This window comes from Oncorhynchus mykiss, chromosome 22 (genome assembly GCF_013265735.2).
Source record: "Oncorhynchus mykiss isolate Arlee chromosome 22, USDA_OmykA_1.1, whole genome shotgun sequence".
Taxonomy (NCBI): Eukaryota; Metazoa; Chordata; class Actinopteri; order Salmoniformes; family Salmonidae; genus Oncorhynchus; species Oncorhynchus mykiss.
The window spans coordinates 12,103,676-12,121,480 of NC_048586.1; the positions used below are offsets into that span (position 1 = coordinate 12,103,676).

Sequence of the window (17,805 nt, forward strand, 5' to 3'; positions counted from 1 at the left end):
TCGTTTTGCTCGGGCAGGCAGACCATTAAGCCATTTGCAGTAAAGATTGCCACAGGTGTTTTTCTAGGTCAGTTGGCAGGTGCACTGTGACAGCACAGGCAATGTCTGCTCATCCACTTAGTGCTCTAAAGCCCACCCGTCAATCCACAGCAGCTCAGTAAAACATTGCTTGGATTCTGGCGGTTGTGATTTCTCAGGCTTTTGATGCAATGAGATTCCAGGACGCCAAAATATGGCCAATTTATTTTGGTATATACACCCTTGCCTAATGTGCAGAGATATACTTTACGTCAGATGCACAAAATACATTTACAAGAGGCAATGTGATGACTGAAACTAGTTTAAGCATATTCAAAATGTATGAAAATAACCTACTGTCACCACAAGAAAGAGTTATAACTTTATTTGCATATCAAAACAAACTTCTGCATTCCAAGAACTCAATTTATACAAAAGAATTTGAACAAGAAAAACAAAACACTGCTTTATTTGAAAGCATTTCATGTTGCCAGAAGCTGAATTACACGTCAGAAGTGGGCCCCCGGGTTGGGCAGATCCATCACACCCTTGCACTTCCCTTCACAACCACAAGTGGCTGGAAGTAGGGGACACAGCAGGGACAGGTGACGGTGCTGGAAGTGATTAGAGACACGCAACACATCCTCCTAGTCAAAGAGTGCCAGTCAGTAGTTGTTTTCAGACTTGATGTAAAAAAAAAAAATAACAATAAGTTCTAGGGAGGGGCTGTACAGTCATTGCTTTTGTCCAATCACAATGCAACTTAGGTTTTGGGTTACACAGCTACGAGGTGAAAAAAGGCAATGCTTGTGGAATGTACAGTGCATAGCAGAGGCTTGGGCTTCATGCTGTCGCTTGCTTCTCCTGTTCGATGGCTGCAATGAAGGGAAAATATGTTTTAGTGTCCGTGTGTATGCTGAAGTTAAATGGTCAATTTGTTAGTACGGTAAACACCAATTTCACAAGTGATGTGTGCGATTAAGTAGAATAAACCTAGCACCAATCTTACTTTCTTTGGTGGGCAAGGGGTTTTTCTCTTGTGTCTCGGTCTTCTTCAACTTGGTCTTGTCAAAGTTAGAGACTTCAGCGAGATCTGGCTTGTCAGACATGCTTGCAGAGGATCTGGTAAGAGAGATGAATGTTTTTAATGTGAATGAAAAGGCAGCAAGATCATTTATTACAGATTAGATAAATTTGCAAATGTAACACCAGGCCGCTACCTTTTTTTTGCATTGCTTCCCTCAGATGCTACTCTTAATTGCCCATATTCTAAACAACCTTTGAGGCGGAGTTTGGTTCTCATTGATCTACAGCACGTGGGTGATGAGATGTCAGGGCAAGCATCCAACAACTACAACAAATCCATTGATTTTATATAAAAGCAAGGCAAATCTCATTAGGGCGTTTACTCCACGAGCACGTGTTCTCGTTATCAGCGCTATGACTAGAAAAAGTAACTGACATTCTGTGCAAGCCGTCTGCAGGCAGGCGGAAGAACCACCGCCCTGCTTCGCAATCTCAAAAAGACAGTATGAAGCAAGTGGAGTCGACCTTTCAGAAAAACCTTTGGAACTTTGCTTTTCATATTGACATTGTAGCACACCCCATAACCCATGATAATGTTTTATGCAACATTAACCGAGTCTACAGTCTATCCACGCTACAAAAATAAAATAAAAAAATAAAATAAAAAAATAAAATAAAAATCGACATAAGCCTAAATTCCAACTACATTTAAATTGAACTAGGCAAGTCAGTTATGAAGATTTTTATTTGCTATGACGACCTTCCCCGGCCAAACCCGGACGACGCTAGGCCAATTGTGCGCCGCCCTATGGGACTCCCAATCACCGCCGGATGTGATACACAGAGTCGGTTCAGCATCTTGCCCGAGACTGGGTTTGCCATTTAAATGTATACAAGATACAATTACATGCCATTGAATAGGGCTTTCAACATATACATTTTAAGTGAGTATCCTCTAATGCATTTGGCTTTACACCTTTTTGCTGCGATTCGACAATTTGTAGCCTAGCTTAACCAACATATTGTATTGCTGTAAAATCCTTTAGAAAAAGCGGCTATGCAGCGCTTATGACAACAAATAATGTGTTTGTGCACTCACCGGAGTTGTACTGGCTACTGATGTGTCTCAATCCTGATTGCGTAGAGAACGAGTGAAGGCGAGTAAATCAAGCAAGGTCTATTATAGTCCGCGATATGCAAATGTAAACATGACGTCACGTTCCTTCACTCTTGAGCTTATCTTGGTTGGAATATATACGTATTACATCAATATTTACAAGCGAGAGAGCATACACAAAAGTTATGGTTTTATTTGTTTAACGTATTGGACCTTGCATTTTATCTGATTTGATATTAGAGCATTGCACTGCCGACAGAAAACAGTCCGCTGTCACCGCATGAGATACTCTTACTGATTGTCTCAATGATGACATCCTGTGGATTTACATAGTATTACATCAGGTGGTAACAGGCGTTTATTGGTTTGCGTTAGAAACATAAGCCTACCTGTCTGGAGGCTATGCAACTGTAATATTTTACAGATCTCTATGTCATTGATTACATTTAGATAATGCATTTTCAATTATCATAAGGGACCTTGATGCTGTGACTCTGTAGTCCAATGTATAGTCCACATTTACAAGAGATTCCCTAAACAATGTTTTGATTAATATAATAAAATAGTGTGTTGCAACAATACCGGTTCAGTTGAATCACTGTAGCCTATAGTTTTCTAAGTATAAAGAAATAAAGAAAGAAGTGCCACTGACAGGCTAGCACCATGGCTTCAGATTCACATCCTCATCTGAGCCTAAAGAAACAGGAACTTAAGACTAGTTCACTTCCTGTTATCATATAAAGACGGATGCCCATAGACAGACTGCACCAAGTCATCCTTTTTAAAATCAGATATCTACTTACAAATGGCATGCAGTTTGAATGTATTGACAAAAACAAATAGGAATAGAACTATCTACTACCCATAGACAGCATAAAACTGAAAAACTGAACCACAACTATAATGCACAGTTACTAGTGGCCATAGTGTTAGAACAAGGAATAGCACATTGATATACATATTGTTGATTTCAGATGTACAGTATCATCCATATTATTCAGTGCAAGAGATAGAAAAACTGATAGAGTCAGAGCTTGTAAATGGTATCGCAGTTTGTGTGTGTAACTGCTCAGTCTATTTGTGTGAGAAAGATATTTTCCTCTTGAGTCTCTGGTCTGGACTGTGCTCTACTTGCTGGTGAAGTACCTGGAGTAGATCTTGTTGTACATCACCTGGTTGTCTAACCTGACAGCGTTCCTTAGGTGCTGCCAGAACCAGGTCTCAGCGGCTGCAGACTGGGGCCACTCTAGAACACTCCTTCCACACAGACGGCGCCGCAGAAGGAGGAAGTGAGAGTGCTGCAGCACGGGTTCCAGGAGAACCAACACAATCACATCTATGTTCTCATCCAGCAACCTCTGGTGGGCCAGGTACACAGCCATCCTGAAGTTCCCAGTCCTGATGTAAGCCTCAGTCAGCACAAAGACAGTCTTGCGGCTCTGTCGAATGCTCTGGAAGAGGTTGTCTATTAGGGGGACCCCGGGGGCCCAGTCTCGTTCCTCCAGACAGAGAGGCAGGTGTCTCTCCCCCCTCTCTTCCAGCTGCACCCGCAGTTGGTTCAGTACCCAGTCTGACACCAACGGGTCTCTGGTGTCGTAGGTAACAAAGGCATCATAGAGATTGTCTGTTGTTGTTGACTTCAACGAATGGTAGCCCTTCAGCTTTGCCCTCAAATAGTATAGAATATAGGAGGCATCCCAATAAAACACATGCCCTGCCATAGTGATGACCACAGTGAACATGATCAAGGAAGTGGAGAGGGAGTAAATCAGGAAGGCTATGTTGTCCTCGTTGCATTCTTTAATGTTAAACAGTATCATTGGTTGGCCTCTCATTTTGGCTGGCATGTTGCAGGTCACCTCACTGGCCAGTCTGGGGATCTCCACGTTTTTGTTATCTTTTATCCACTGGATGAACTCTTGTAAATCACAGGTACACTGGAATGGATTACCTTCCAAGGACAAGGTTTTCATGTAGTTTTCAGGGCCCGATAGGAAGGTGGTCTCGTTGATGATAGTCAGTTGGTTGTAGCTGAGGTCAAGTATCTGAAGGCTTTGAGCACCCCTAAGAAATCCACGAGAGAGTTGAAAAATCTGATTGTGGCTTAAGTCAAGAATCTGAAGTGTGTCTGTGAAGTTTGAGAGATTTGCTGACACATGAAATAAAGAATTGTAGCTTAGATCCAGGAAATTCAGTTGTTGAAAACCTGCCAGTTTATCCCAATCAAAATGGCAGAGTGAATTATGACTAATACATAGTTTTTGAAGGGTATATGGTATGTTTTCATAGACTTTTGATGGGATCTTCTCAATGCTGTTAAATGAAATATCCAGATAGGTCAAATTCGTCAGCTTTTTAAAAAGGCTGTTGTATGAGTCATCCCCCTCTTTCCATAATGTAGCCAACAAATTGTGTTGAAATTGAAGCTCTTTTAAAGATGTGCTTGTCATCTGCTTAGTGGTTAATGTAAAAATGTTATTGTGTGACATATTCAATACTTTCAAAGTCGGTAGATTTTTCAAAAAATTTAAATTATGTGTCACACCAGACACTTCAAAATAGTGGCTGTTGTAACTTAGGTCTAATATTTCGAGTTTCTTTAATTCCTTGAAGGCGTTGTCATAGGCCAGGTCAATCTTGTTAAAGGACAGGTCCAGATATTTTAGGTTTGGTAATGAGGTGAACTCTGTCCCGTTCAATGCTGCTGAAAATCCATTTCTTGATAAGTTTAGACATGCAATGTCACCATAGCCCTCAAATTGCTTTGGAGAAATGAAAAAGAGATTATTTGAACTAAGGACCAGCACTCGACCAGAGATAAAGCATTCTGGCTTCACAAGGTTGTGATTTATTCCATAAGAAAAGTCCCTTGAATTGGAATAATATCCAGTCAGTGGCGACGTGTACAACACCGACTTTAAGTTGCCGCCTGTGCCACAACCTGGGGACTCATTCACTGAAATTGGATAAAGCCTGTTTTCCGCAAGATATATGACTTTGAGACTTGAGTTTGAGAATTTGTTGAATATGTGGGAATCAGATCGAACAATAAAGTTAGTTCCGATGTTCAACACTGAAAGATGCTTGAGCTCATAAAGCGGTCTGAGTGTTTCTAAATGAATTTCCCTGAAAACAAAACCCATTATATGTAACGTTGTAAGAGACACCAATTGTGAAAAGTTTTTTGAAAGCTCTAGGGTTTCAGGGTAGGCAAGCAAATCATAATTAAATGACAAATCAATCTTTTCTAGCTTTGGTAGATAGCTAAAAAAGGTTCCACTGGTGATAGTATTTGTTAAGTAATTATAAGACAGGAACAGATGTGTGAGATTGTTCAAGCTCTCAAACCAGGAGTTATTGATGAAACGAAGTGAGTTGCCTGCTAGGTGCAGTGTCTGTAACTGTGTAAGACCATGAAATGCATGAGGATGAATATCCAGAGAATCATTAGGACAGGGAACACAAGGATATGGAGCATTGGAGCATCGTGGACAGTTTCCCTGTAATTCCAGGATTGTTAGATGGGTTAGTCCAAGGAAATCATCCTCAGCAATTTGCTGTATCTTGTTCGAATCGAGGTGTAATTCTTGTATAGAGCTTGGCAGTCCTTTTGGAACACGAGTTAAATTATTATAGGCCAACATCAAAACCTTCAACTTAGTCAATACTGAGAAGGTGCCATATCCAATGGTAAAGTTAGTCTCACAGGGATTCCAGTAATAGCAATTTTTGGATAAGTACAGCTCCTTCACATGTTGTATACCGACAAGGTTGCTCATATTCGAGAAATTGATCTTGTTATTGTCCAGCATGAGTTTGTCCAGAATGAGTGGGAGAATTTGAGGAATGTTGATGAGGCCATTGCCATTAAGCCTTAGGTCCTGCAGGTTTGTCAGATTTTTGAAGGCACCTTCAGCGATGTGTGTGTCACCATTTTTGTTGACACAGTTGAGATTGAGAAGGGTCAGGTTCTCCAGATTAGAAAATGCATCAAGAGATACATTTCTGATGTTGTTTTCCGATAGGTCCAGCACGGTCACATTCCAGGGGATGCCAACAGGTACATTTTTCAGTCGACGCTCCTCACAATTAAAGATGATGTCATTTGTGGTATTGGTAGTATTGACCGTAATGTCACATGGAAACTGCCTCATCCAATGACATGAGGTAGGTACCAGGAAGTGATATAGGAACAATGGAGCCAACTGTAACCAGCAGGTGGTAGCATCCTGTAAGCAAACAGTACAAACGTGTGAGTATGGAAATATAATGATTACTTACTTATTGACTTTAGTCCTACACTCACACATTTTATGGCCACTCTATTGCAATAGGGTCATTCTATTGTAAGTCATTTCTATTGCAACAGATATATGTGAATGCATTGTAGAAACTACTGGGGGCTAGCAAATTGGCTTGTCCCACTGGTGACGTGTAGAGGTGTAGTGACATGTTTTAGGGATTTAGAGATATCTATCTACATTTTTTTAAATGCTAGACAGTGAACATAAGTATTTCATATACTGTATAGATCAATGAGACCAAGAAAGCTTTTAAAATATTTTTTTTATGATTATGATGCAGAAATGGGTTAAAAAATAACAATTTCAGGTATTTCAAAAACTTTTCAATACATATCAAAAAAACTATTTTTTTAAAAGTACTTGAATTTTAAAATGTAATTGAAAATACAATTTGGAAAGTATTGGTATGTATATATAATATATTAAATTACACATCATTAGACGTATTTGAACAACAGTATTTTCCCAAAAATATTAGATCATTTGGATACATTTGAAAATAGTTGTGAATGTATTGTACTTAGTAGTTACATTTGAAATAACAAACAACTTAATATGTATAAGTCGTATTTCATTTTTTAATCACAATATGCAGCCCATAAATTGCATTGGTGTTTTATGAAAGAGGACAAGATGCCATGTTACATTTTTAAAAACATCAGGGTTTCAGAAAGCGAGTTGGACATTGAGCAGTGATCTGGTCTGAAGATATGCCCTCCAATGCTGAAAAGCAACTCCACAGCTGCAGAGGATGCTGGGATATGTAGGTATTCAACAGCAATTCTGCTCAGTGTTGGGTATGTTTGACTTTGTGTATTCCAGAATTTCAGAGGATCAGTAGTTGGTGGAAGATGGGGGTGATGAGAAATGGAGTACATGCTGCCGTGCTTGGTTGTTCCATGAAACCAAACAGAGTGTCCAATCGACTTTTATCCGCTGGAGGTGGTGGCTCACCGTGTGGGACATCTTGTGTAGTGCTGGTAAACTTTGTGGTAAGACAATTGATGTCTGAAGTAAAGGTAGGCTTCTCAGTGGCATTGCACAATGCCAGTTAAAGTGTGTATCTAAGGCAATCTGGTATGGTTTCTTCAGCTCGTATACAGTCAGGTGCTTGTCCACTGCTTGTTTCAGGTTTTTGACAAGTTTTCCGTTGTGGAGCAATTGGTTAGTCCGTGGTTCTCAATCCTGGTCCTGGGGACCTAAAGGGGTGCACGTTTTTGTTTTCGTCCTAGCATTACACAGCTGATTCAAATCATCAAAGCCTTTTGATGAGTTGATCATTTGAGTCAGCTGTGTAGTGCTAGGGCAAAAACAAAAATGTGTCACTTCTCTGATGCATGGAAGGATGTAGCTGATTGTGACACAATCTGTGCCCACCTTTTTATGTAGTGGCACAGTGGTCTAAGGCACTGCATCTCAGTGCTAGAGGCACCACTACAGACCCTGGTTCGATCCCGTCTGTATCACAACTGGCTGTGATCAAGAGTCCCATTGGGCAGCGCACAATTGGCCCAGAGTCATCCAGGTTAAGGGAGGGTTTGGCCGGGGTAGGCTGTCATTGTAAAATAAGAATTTGTTCTTAACTGACTTGCCTAGTTAAATAAAGGTAAAAATATCTAAAGGGGTTAGAATGTCCACAGCATCAGCGAGGACATACTTCATGTGCGTGGAAAGCTTGGTGACAGGCAGTGTGCCAAGCTGTTCTTCATCCGCGTTGAAAAATGTGCGAACAATAACAAAATGTGCTAACAATTAACAATTTGGTGCATCTAAATCCAAAGTGTCAATTGGTGTTAGTCAATTTAAATGACGGCACATAACATTGTGAGCAAAATCAGATAATCATATCACTTTAATAAATTATTTTTAAATATTGATGACCTTAGATTTGAGCATTTGTGGCCTTCATTTCAGAAAATCCTTATTTACCAAAAAATGCTCATTGCTGTTACCATTCGTTGTACTACTCCTACTGGTGGTATAATGTTATCATAATAGTAGAAATGAAAGTCATTGAGCTACCATATTAGTTGAATTAGAATAGGAAGATGTACCCACCCCCAAAAACTGTTTTTCAAAATGCCATGCCCAAACTTTCTGCACTAATTTCAGGATAGCAGTTATGCACCATCATTTTGCCTAGAAGAAGCATTTGTGAATGTAACAATTCAGTAAAATGGATGTTAAACTGAAATCTACTTCCCCCTATAAATAATAATATTGTCAAATGATTCATTATACCTTTTGCCACTTGAGAAAAGCACATCCTACATAGTCTTGGTAACCATCTTCAATGCTAAAATTGTAATTAATCTAACTTACCATATTATTTACTGTTGATCCCTTGTGAGCTTTGAAAACCTTATCAAATAAGTAGTGCCTGGTCGTTGTCAGTATTTTAGCTTCCAGCAAGCAAAAAAAAGGAAGTTTAATGAAACAGCAAATGCCTGTCTATTATTAGGATGTTTTTATGCATCGCTTTGTTTCCGTATGTAATGACTCAACTCTTCTCTACTCAATCACAAGTGAAGAGCAGCTCAAATTCCCCTTGCAGCTACAGTGAGTCAAATGTGTTCTGCAAGCTGATTGGTTCCCTCAACCAGGTTTACTCTGGGTGCCCGTGGCACATATTATTGGGGTTATTATAGGTTCTCACCTGATTTGCTTCCCTCTTTCTGAGGCATTTCTTTTTTATACTGTTTTAGAGCGGGGTAGAGCCCCACCTGTTTTGAGCCACACCTGTTTAGCATGTTATTTTGGCATTAATACGTGTCACATATCCTTTTAAAATCAACATAAAAAAATAAAAATAATAATAATAAATCTGCATGCAAATATGGTCTCTTTTTTGCTTTCTTGAGTAAGGCAGCTCCAAAATGCATTTGTTTCAGCCTAGCTCAGTGCTTTCTGTGGTGTTAGGGCAGCAAGCGTAAAATTCGGAGTGTAGGGGTTGGTCAGTGTTCAGTCACTCATGGGGACATTATGTAACTGCAAAATCTATGGGGAGAGCGTCAATACAGGACTAAGATTGAATCCTACTACACCGGCTCTGACCCTCGCCAGATGTGGCAGGGCTTGCAAAGGGAAACCCAGCCACGAGCTGCCCAGTGACGCGAGCCAATCCAGAAGGACTAAATGCCATTTATGCTCACTTCTAGGCAAGCAACACTGAACCATACATAAGAGCACCAGCTGTTCCGGACGACTGTGTGATCAAGCTCTCCAAAGCCGATATAAGCAAGATATTTAAACAGGTCAACATTCCCAAGGCCACGGGACCAGAGGGATTACCAGGACATGTACAACTGGCAAGTGTCTTCACTGACATTTTTAACCTCTCCCTGACCGAGTCTGTAATACCGACATGTTTCAAGCAGACCATCGTAGTCCCTGTGCCCAAGAAAGCGAAGGTAACCTGCCTAAATGACTACCACCCCATTGCACTCACATCGGTAGCCATGAAGTACTTTCAAAGGCCGGTCATGACTCACATCAACACCATCATCCTGGAAACCCTAGACCAATTCTAATTTGCATACCGCCCCAACAGATCCACAGATGGTGCAATCTTAATCGCATTCCACACTGCCCTTTCCAACCTGGACAAAAGGAACACCTATGTGAGAATGCTGTTCATAGACTTCAGCTAAGCATTCGACAACATAGTGCCCACAAAGCTCATCACTAAGCTAAGGACCCTGGGACTAAACACCTCCCTCTACAACTGGATCCTGGACTTCCTGACGGGCCACCCCCAGGTGGTGAGGGTGGGCAACAACACATCTTCCACACTGATCCTCAACACGGGGGCTCCTCTGGGCCCTCAGTCCCCTCCTGTACTCTGTGTGTGGCCAAGCAGGACTCCAACAACATTAAGTTTGCTGACGACACAACGGTGGCAGGCCTAATCACCGACAACGATGAGACAGCCTTTAGGGAGGAGGTCAGGGACCTGGCAGCATGGTGTCTGGACAACAACCTCTCCCTCAACATGAGCAAGACAAAGGAGATGATCGTGGACTACAGGAAAAGGACGGCCGAACACGCCCTTATTCACATTGAAGAAATTGTAGTGGAGCGGCTCGAGAGTTTCAAGTTCCTTGGTGTCCACATCAACTATCACGGTCCAAACGCACCAAGAATGCCGTGAAGAGGGCACGACAACGCCTTTTCACCCTCAGGAGACAAAAGATTTGGCATGGGACCCCAGATACTCAAAAAGTTGTACAGCTGCACCATCGAGAGCATCCTGGTTGCATCACCGCCTGGCATGGCAGCTGCTCGGCATCCTACCATAAGGCGCCACAGAGGGTAGTGAGTACAGCCCAGTACATCACTGTGGCAAAGCTTCCTGCCATCCAAGACCTATATCCTAGGCGGTTTCAGAGGAAGACGAAAACATTAAAGACTCAAGTCACCCACTGCTACCGCACGGCAAACGGTACTGGAGCGCCAAGTCTAGAGCCAAAAGGCTCCTTAACACCATCTACCCCAAGCCATAAGACTGCTGAACAATTCAAATGGCCACCCGGACTGTTTGCATTGACACCCTTTGTTTTTACACTGCTGCTACTTGCTGTTTACTGTCTACGTATAGTCACATTACCCCTACCTACATGGACAAATTACCTTGACTAACGTGTAGCCCTGCACATTGACTCGGTAACCTCTGTATATAGCCTCATTATTTTGTGCTACTTTTTAAATTTAGTTTTAGGCCGGACAAAGTTGAATTACTGTTTAACACTTTTCTCGAAAAAAAAAAACGAAAAAAAATACACTTTTTGGCCAGTATATGCATCTCTGTTTAGAATGCACTGTCCTCTCTCCCTTGAGGCTTTCCCAAGATACCAAACATCCTCAGATCAAATTCAAGCCTCGGATTGGACAGTGAAACACACGTTCGCACCTGCAGGCGATGTGCAGATGTTTAATTTCGCTCTCATGCCATCATGGCTGAAGCCAGTGAAAATTCCTACTATTTGTGTGTCCAGGTTTAACGTGGGACATCACTCATTATATACAATCAGTTAAATTCATGGTTATTGCATCATTTTCAGATATATTAGGAGCGATTAAGAGACAAAACAATGTAAATTAACCAATTGACTGGCCAGAGATCAGGGCATTCATCAGCAAACACACAGTGCAAGCTCAAATCAAAGTTTATTGGTCACATACACATGGTTAGCAGATGTTAATGCGAGTGTAGCAAAATGCTTGCGCTTCTAGTTCCGACAGCACAGTAATAGCTAACAAGTAAACAATTCTCCAACACTACCTAAGACACACAAATCTAAAGGGGTGAATGAGAAATTGTACATATAAATATATGGATGAGCGATGGCATAAGAAAGGTGTAATAGAGGGTATAAAATACAGTATATACACACACACGAGTAATGTAAGATATGTAAACATTATGACATGAGAGAAATCTGTCCCCTCATGTCTACAGTAAATTTCCTCCTGGTTTAGGCTATTATAATTAAGATTAACTGTATCCATACTTTTTCAATACATGTTACAAAGAAAGAATGAGCAAATGCTGAAGAAAAGCTGCATCGACCCACAATTTAATTAGTACTGCTGCAAACTGCATAAATGAATCAGGATAAGGTAAGACCCAGACCGTATCGAAGTAACAATGTTTTACAGCAACAGAGGCAAAGGTACAGGACGGCAGGCAGGCTGAGTGGTCAGGCGGGCGGGTTCAGGACAGGCAAGGGTCAAAAACCAGGAGGGCAAGAAAAGCGGCTGGGAACAGATAGGACAAAACGCGGGTAAGCTTGACAAACAAGACTAACTGGCAACAGACAAACAGAAAACAGGTATAAGTTCACAGGGGATAATGGGAAAGATGGGCGACACCGGGGTGGGGGGGGGGTGGGGGGGTGAAACAGATCAGGGTGTGACAAAAATGTTAAACAATTCAGTGCACTATAAAAGGAAGCTGTACAGTGTTAGATTTGATTAACCAAGAAAGCCCACATGCTTAAAAACGCTGTTTATGCATGATTTAATTAAACCTGCACCACAATAGATAACATTGATTTAAGGAATATCAATAAAAAATATATTTTGGGAACTTTACGCAACAGCTGTATGCCTATTGACAGGTCTCTGTCATTTGACAAATGGGAAGTGAAAACACTCACATTGTTGTTCTCACTGTCATCATCCCCTTGGCATTTTTCCTAATTTGTTGCCTTACAACCTGGAATTAAAATTGATTTTGGGGGGTTTGTATCATTTGATTTACACAACACTTTGAAGATGCAAAATATTTTTTGTGAAACAAGAAATAAGACAAAAAAAACATATTGAGCATGCATAACTACTCACCCACCAAAAGTCAATACTTTGTTAGAGCCACCTTTTACAGCAATTACAGCTGCAGGTCTCTTGGGGTATGTCTCTATAAGCCTGGCACATCTAGCCACTGGGATTCTTGCCCATTCTTCAAGGCAAAACTGCTCCAGCTCCTTCAAGTTGGATGGGTTCCGCTGGTGTACAGCAATATTTAAGTCGTACCACAGATTCTCAATTGTATTGAGGTCTGGCCTTTGAATAGGCCATTCCAAGACATTTAAATGATTCCCCTTAAACCACTAGTGTTGCTTTAGCAGTATTCTTAGGATCATTGTCCTGCTGGAAGGTGAACCTCCCATCTCAGTCTCAAATCTCTGGAAGACAAACAGGTTTCTCTCAAGAATTTCCCTGTATTTAGTGCCATCCATCACTCTTTCAATTCAGACCAGTTTCCCAGTCCATGCTCCGTGGGATGTTCAAAGTTTCTGATATTTTTTTATAACCCAACCCCAAACTGTACTTCTCCACAACTTTGTCCCTGACCTGTTTGGAGAGCTCCTTGGTCTTCATAGTGCCGGTTACTTCGTGGTGCCCCTTGCTTAGTGATGTTGCAGACTCTGGAGCCTTTCAGAACATGTGTATATATACTGAGATCATGTGACAGATCATGTGACACTTACATTTCACACAGGTGGACTTTATTTAACTAATATGTGACTTCTGAAGGTAATTGGTTGCACCAGATCATATTTAGGGACTTCAAAGCAAAGGGGGTGAATACATACGCACACACCACTTTTCAGTTATTTATTTTTATAATTTTTTGAAACAAGTTATTTTTTAAATTTCACTTCACCAATTTGGACTATTTTGTGTATGTTCATTGCATGGAATCCAAATAAGAATCAACTTAAATTACAGGTTGTAATGCGACAAAATAGGAAAAATGCCAAGGGGGTGAATACTTTTGCAAGGCACTGATCATTTCATGAATATAAAGTACTTGAGTACATACATCTATTGTGTTTCTGGTGGATGGAGAGAAACAAAAGATTGATAAAAAAATAAGAAACTGGTGATGCCGAAAACATTAATACAAAGATCACAATAAAAGGATTTATTTAAGCATAGGATCTGTTAGTTTTAAGTCTATGTAGAACAACATAGGAAAGGTCAATATAATCAGAATATTTTTTTGGGGGGGAAATGCCCTCATAACCTTTTAATATGTTAACCAACATCTACAATTTCTTTGTTGATGTGTGCCACTGTCATGTACAATTTATTTGAATCCCAGCAAACAGAAGTGATTGGTTTCTTTACTTTTATATTTTATTGAGCAGTGAATTTTAATCTGAGACTTGTTGTGTCCTGTGGTTTAAGAGGCAATAAAACTCATTATCAATACCCCTCTAGTAATGATACTGTCCTTATTCCCCCTGTCAGAGAACAGAGTGCCTATCCCCCCAGGTGTGTGTGGTGATGCTGCTGGGCCTGTGGTGCTTCTACATGCTGGCAGCTGGAGGCTGGTACCCAAAAACTCTGCCATGTGACATCAACCTGGCCAGCAACGGGAGCGGGGTCAATGTGGACTGCACTGAGAGAGGACTCATGGAGGTCCAAAATGACATTTCCAAAAACATCACCAATATAACTGTCACGAATCCCGCCGAAGATGGTGCCTCTTCCTGTTCGGGCGGCACTCGGCGGTCGTCGTCGCCGGCCTATTAGCTGCCATCGATTCCCTTTCCTTTTGTTTCTGTTAATTGGGTCTAATTGGGTACACCTGTATTGAGTTAGTTTTGTTTATAGGCTATTTAAGGACACTAGGCCCGCTGGGTATTGTGCGGGCTTGTTCTCTGTTTATTTGGTGTTGGTGTATTAGTATGATCGCTATTTTTCCGGACAGTTTTAGTCCTGTGTATTTTGGGACGGGTTGTTTCATGCGCCCTAGTGTTTTGCATGTCCATGTCTCCGCTGTCGTTGGAATAAAGATCAATGGACGGAATTACCTGCTCTCTGCGCTTGACTCCTCCACTCACCATTCATAGAAGTCGTAACAATAACCCTCACCATCAACCACATCCCTTACATCAACTCCAGTTCCTTACAGGGCCTGGAGAACATCATGGAGATTGATATGCGCTGCAAGATCGACCACAAGAACCACATGTGCACGGAGAATGTGACCATCGAAACAACACCTTCAAAGACCTGAGGAATCTGAAGGTTCTTTATCTCCCTCCGAACCTCATTTTGCTCAGTCTAGAGGTGAATCCAATATATACCATTCTGAAAAATAACCTCTCTGACATCACTAATGTACAGATTCTTTATTTGGGTCCAAAATGTTACTGTCAGAAACCCATGTAATGTTTCCTATCAAATTAAGGGGGGTGCGTTTCTACAGCTTGGTAACATTACTTTGCTATCCCTCAAGTCAAATAACCTATCCTACATTCCCCCCAAAATTACCATCAAGTCTCAGAGAGTTGTATCTCTATAATAACAAGAGTTTTATAATTTTACCCAATTTGAGATTCTTGACGTAAGTGGAAACTGCCCACGCTGTTACAATGCACCATTTCCTTGTGTTCCATGCCCTCACGATTCACAACTTCAGATAAATTAAAATGCTTTTAAAATGTTAACCAAACTGAGGATACCACGTTTGCAGTAGTAACTCCCTCACATTTGTACAGTCGTGGCCAAAAGTTTTGAGAATGACACAAATATAAATTTTCACAAAGTCTGCTGCCTCAGTTTGTATGATGGCAATTTGCATATACTCCAGAATGTTATGAAGATTGATCAGATGAATTGCAATTCATTGCAAAGTCCCTCTTTGCCATGCAAATGAACTGAATCCCTGAAAAACATTTCCACTGCATTTCAGCCCTGCCACAAAAGGACCACCATCATGTCAGTGATTCTCTCGTTAACACAGGTGTGACGGCTGGAGATCACTCTGTCATGCTGATTGAGTTCAAATAACAAACTAGAAGCTTCAAAAGGAGGGTGGTGCTTGGAATCATTGTTCTTCCTCTGTCAGCCATGGTTACCTGCAAGGAAACACGTGCCGACGTCATTGCTTTGCACAAAAAGGGGTTCACAGGCAAGGATATTGCTGCTAGTAAGATTCCACCTAAATCAACCATTTATTGAATCCTCAAGAACTTCAAGGAGAGCGGTTCAATTGTTGTGAAGAAGGCTTCAGGGCGCCCAAGAAAGTCCAGCAAGCGTCAGGACTGTCTCCTAAAGTTGATTCAGCTGCGGGATCGGGGCACCACCAGTACAGAGCTTGCTCAGGAATGGCAGCAGGCAGGTGTGAGTGCATCTGCAAGCACAGTGAGGCAAAGACTTTTGGAGGATGGCCTGGTGTCAAGAAGGGCAACAAAGAAGCCACTTCTCTCCAGGAAAAACTTCAGGGACAGACTAGTATTCTGCAAAAGGTACAGGGATTGGACTGCTGAGGACTGGGGTAAAGTAATTTTCTCTGATGAATCCCCTTTCCAATTGTTTGGGGCATCTGGAAAAAAGCTTGTCTGGAGAAGACAAGGTGAGCGCTACCATCGCTTCCGTGTCATGCCAACAGTAAAGCATCCTGAGACCATTCATGTGTGGGGTGGCTTCCCATCCAAGGGAGCTCACTCACTCACAATTTTGCCTTAAAGAATAAAGAATGGTACCAACACATCCTCCGAGAGCAACTTCTCCCAACCATCCAGGAACAGTTTGGTGATGAACAATGCCTTTTCCAGCATGATGGAGCACCTTGCCATAAGGCAGAAGTGATAACTAAGTGGCTCGGGGAACAAAACATCAATGTTTTGGGTCCATAGCCAGGAAACTCCCCAGACCTTAATCCCATTGAGAACTTCAAGCCTCAAGAGGCGGGTGGACAAACAAAAACCCACAAATTTTGGCATTGATAATGCAAGAATGGGTTGCCATCAGTCAAGATGTGGCCCAGAAGTTTATTGACAGCATGCTAGGGCGGATTGCAGAGGTCTTGAAAAAGAAGAGTCAAAACTTCATGTAATTGTCAATAAAAGCCTTTGACACTTATGAAATGCTTGTAATTATACTTCAGTATTCCATAGTAACATCTGACAAAAATATCTAAAGACGCTGACGCAGCAAACTTTGTGGAAATTAAATTTGTGTAGTTCTCAAAACTTTTGGCCACAACTGTACTTATTGCGTGGTTTCAGAACTGTACAGAGCTGCGAGTACTTTATATCTCAACCAACGTTTTAGCTGGATAGATAGCAAATGCTAACTTCCCACGAGCTCTAACCAACCTCAAATAATTGGACCTGTCTTTTTAACTACGAGTTGCAGAAGTACCCAGCTACTCTGAACCAGAATCACTCATTCTCCTTCCTTCCTGAAAGTATTCACCCTCAGGGGCTTTATCTTCAAACAACTGACCCATGCAGACATCAGGCCACTGATTCCTCTAAAGAACCTCAAGGTCATTGACCTGGGCACCAACTTCATCAAAATGACAAACCTCAGCACTCTAATGGAGCTCAAAAGCTTCCAAATAATCAATTCATTAGACAATAAGATATCGTCCCCTTCTCAAAGTGGTAATTCTGTGGATTTTTCTGGAGGGGAAGCCATAAATGGCTCCCCAATGTCAGATGCTGAGCACTACCACAAAGGAGAAGTGAGAGAGATTCATTGGTTTAGATATGATGAGTATGCATGCAGCTGCAAATAGTAGGACAAGGAGGCTGGGACATTGAATTCATTTGTTAATAACTGTGCAGCCAGTTTGGAAAAAAGCTGGATATCAGCAGGAATAACATGTTCTTCCTTCACTCCAGATTCTTAAACCTTGCTAACATTAGATGCCTACATCTCTATGGAAATTCGATGAGCCGAAGTCTAAATGGTTCCGAGTTCACTTATCTCACTAACTTAAAGTATCTTGACTTCTCATCTAACTGTCTCAACCTTTTCTATTCCTCAGCATTTCAGGAACTGAGAAGTTTAGTTATGTGAGACATAAGCCACAAC

The 17,805-nt window shown here is 41.4% G+C and overlaps 2 protein-coding genes and 1 pseudogene across 2 annotated transcripts; 1 reads left to right on the top strand and 2 right to left on the bottom strand.

Annotated features, from left to right (window-relative positions):
- Positions 1-388: 388 nt before the first annotated feature.
- LOC118936315 (thymosin beta-12) lies at positions 389-2,279 on the bottom strand. The gene is made up of 3 exons (XM_021578937.2): positions 2,144-2,279; positions 1,028-1,140; positions 389-893 (listed from the first exon to the last, which is right to left on the bottom strand). The coding sequence occupies exons 2-3, from the start codon at positions 1,125-1,127 to the stop codon at positions 862-864; spliced, it is 132 nt and encodes a 43-aa protein (XP_021434612.1). The 5' UTR covers positions 1,128-1,140; positions 2,144-2,279; the 3' UTR covers positions 389-861.
- Positions 389-9,060, bottom strand: LOC110501396 (toll-like receptor 8). The gene is made up of 4 exons (XM_036958739.1): positions 8,788-9,060; positions 2,144-6,390; positions 1,028-1,140; positions 389-893 (listed from the first exon to the last, which is right to left on the bottom strand). Exons 1-2 carry the CDS (start codon positions 8,788-8,790, stop codon positions 3,289-3,291), a joined length of 3,105 nt encoding a protein of 1,034 aa, XP_036814634.1. The 5' UTR covers positions 8,791-9,060; the 3' UTR covers positions 389-893; positions 1,028-1,140; positions 2,144-3,288.
- A 5,845-nt stretch (positions 9,061-14,905) lies between these two features.
- On the top strand, positions 14,906-17,506 carry LOC118943633 (annotated as a pseudogene).
- Positions 17,507-17,805: the final 299 nt, after the last annotated feature.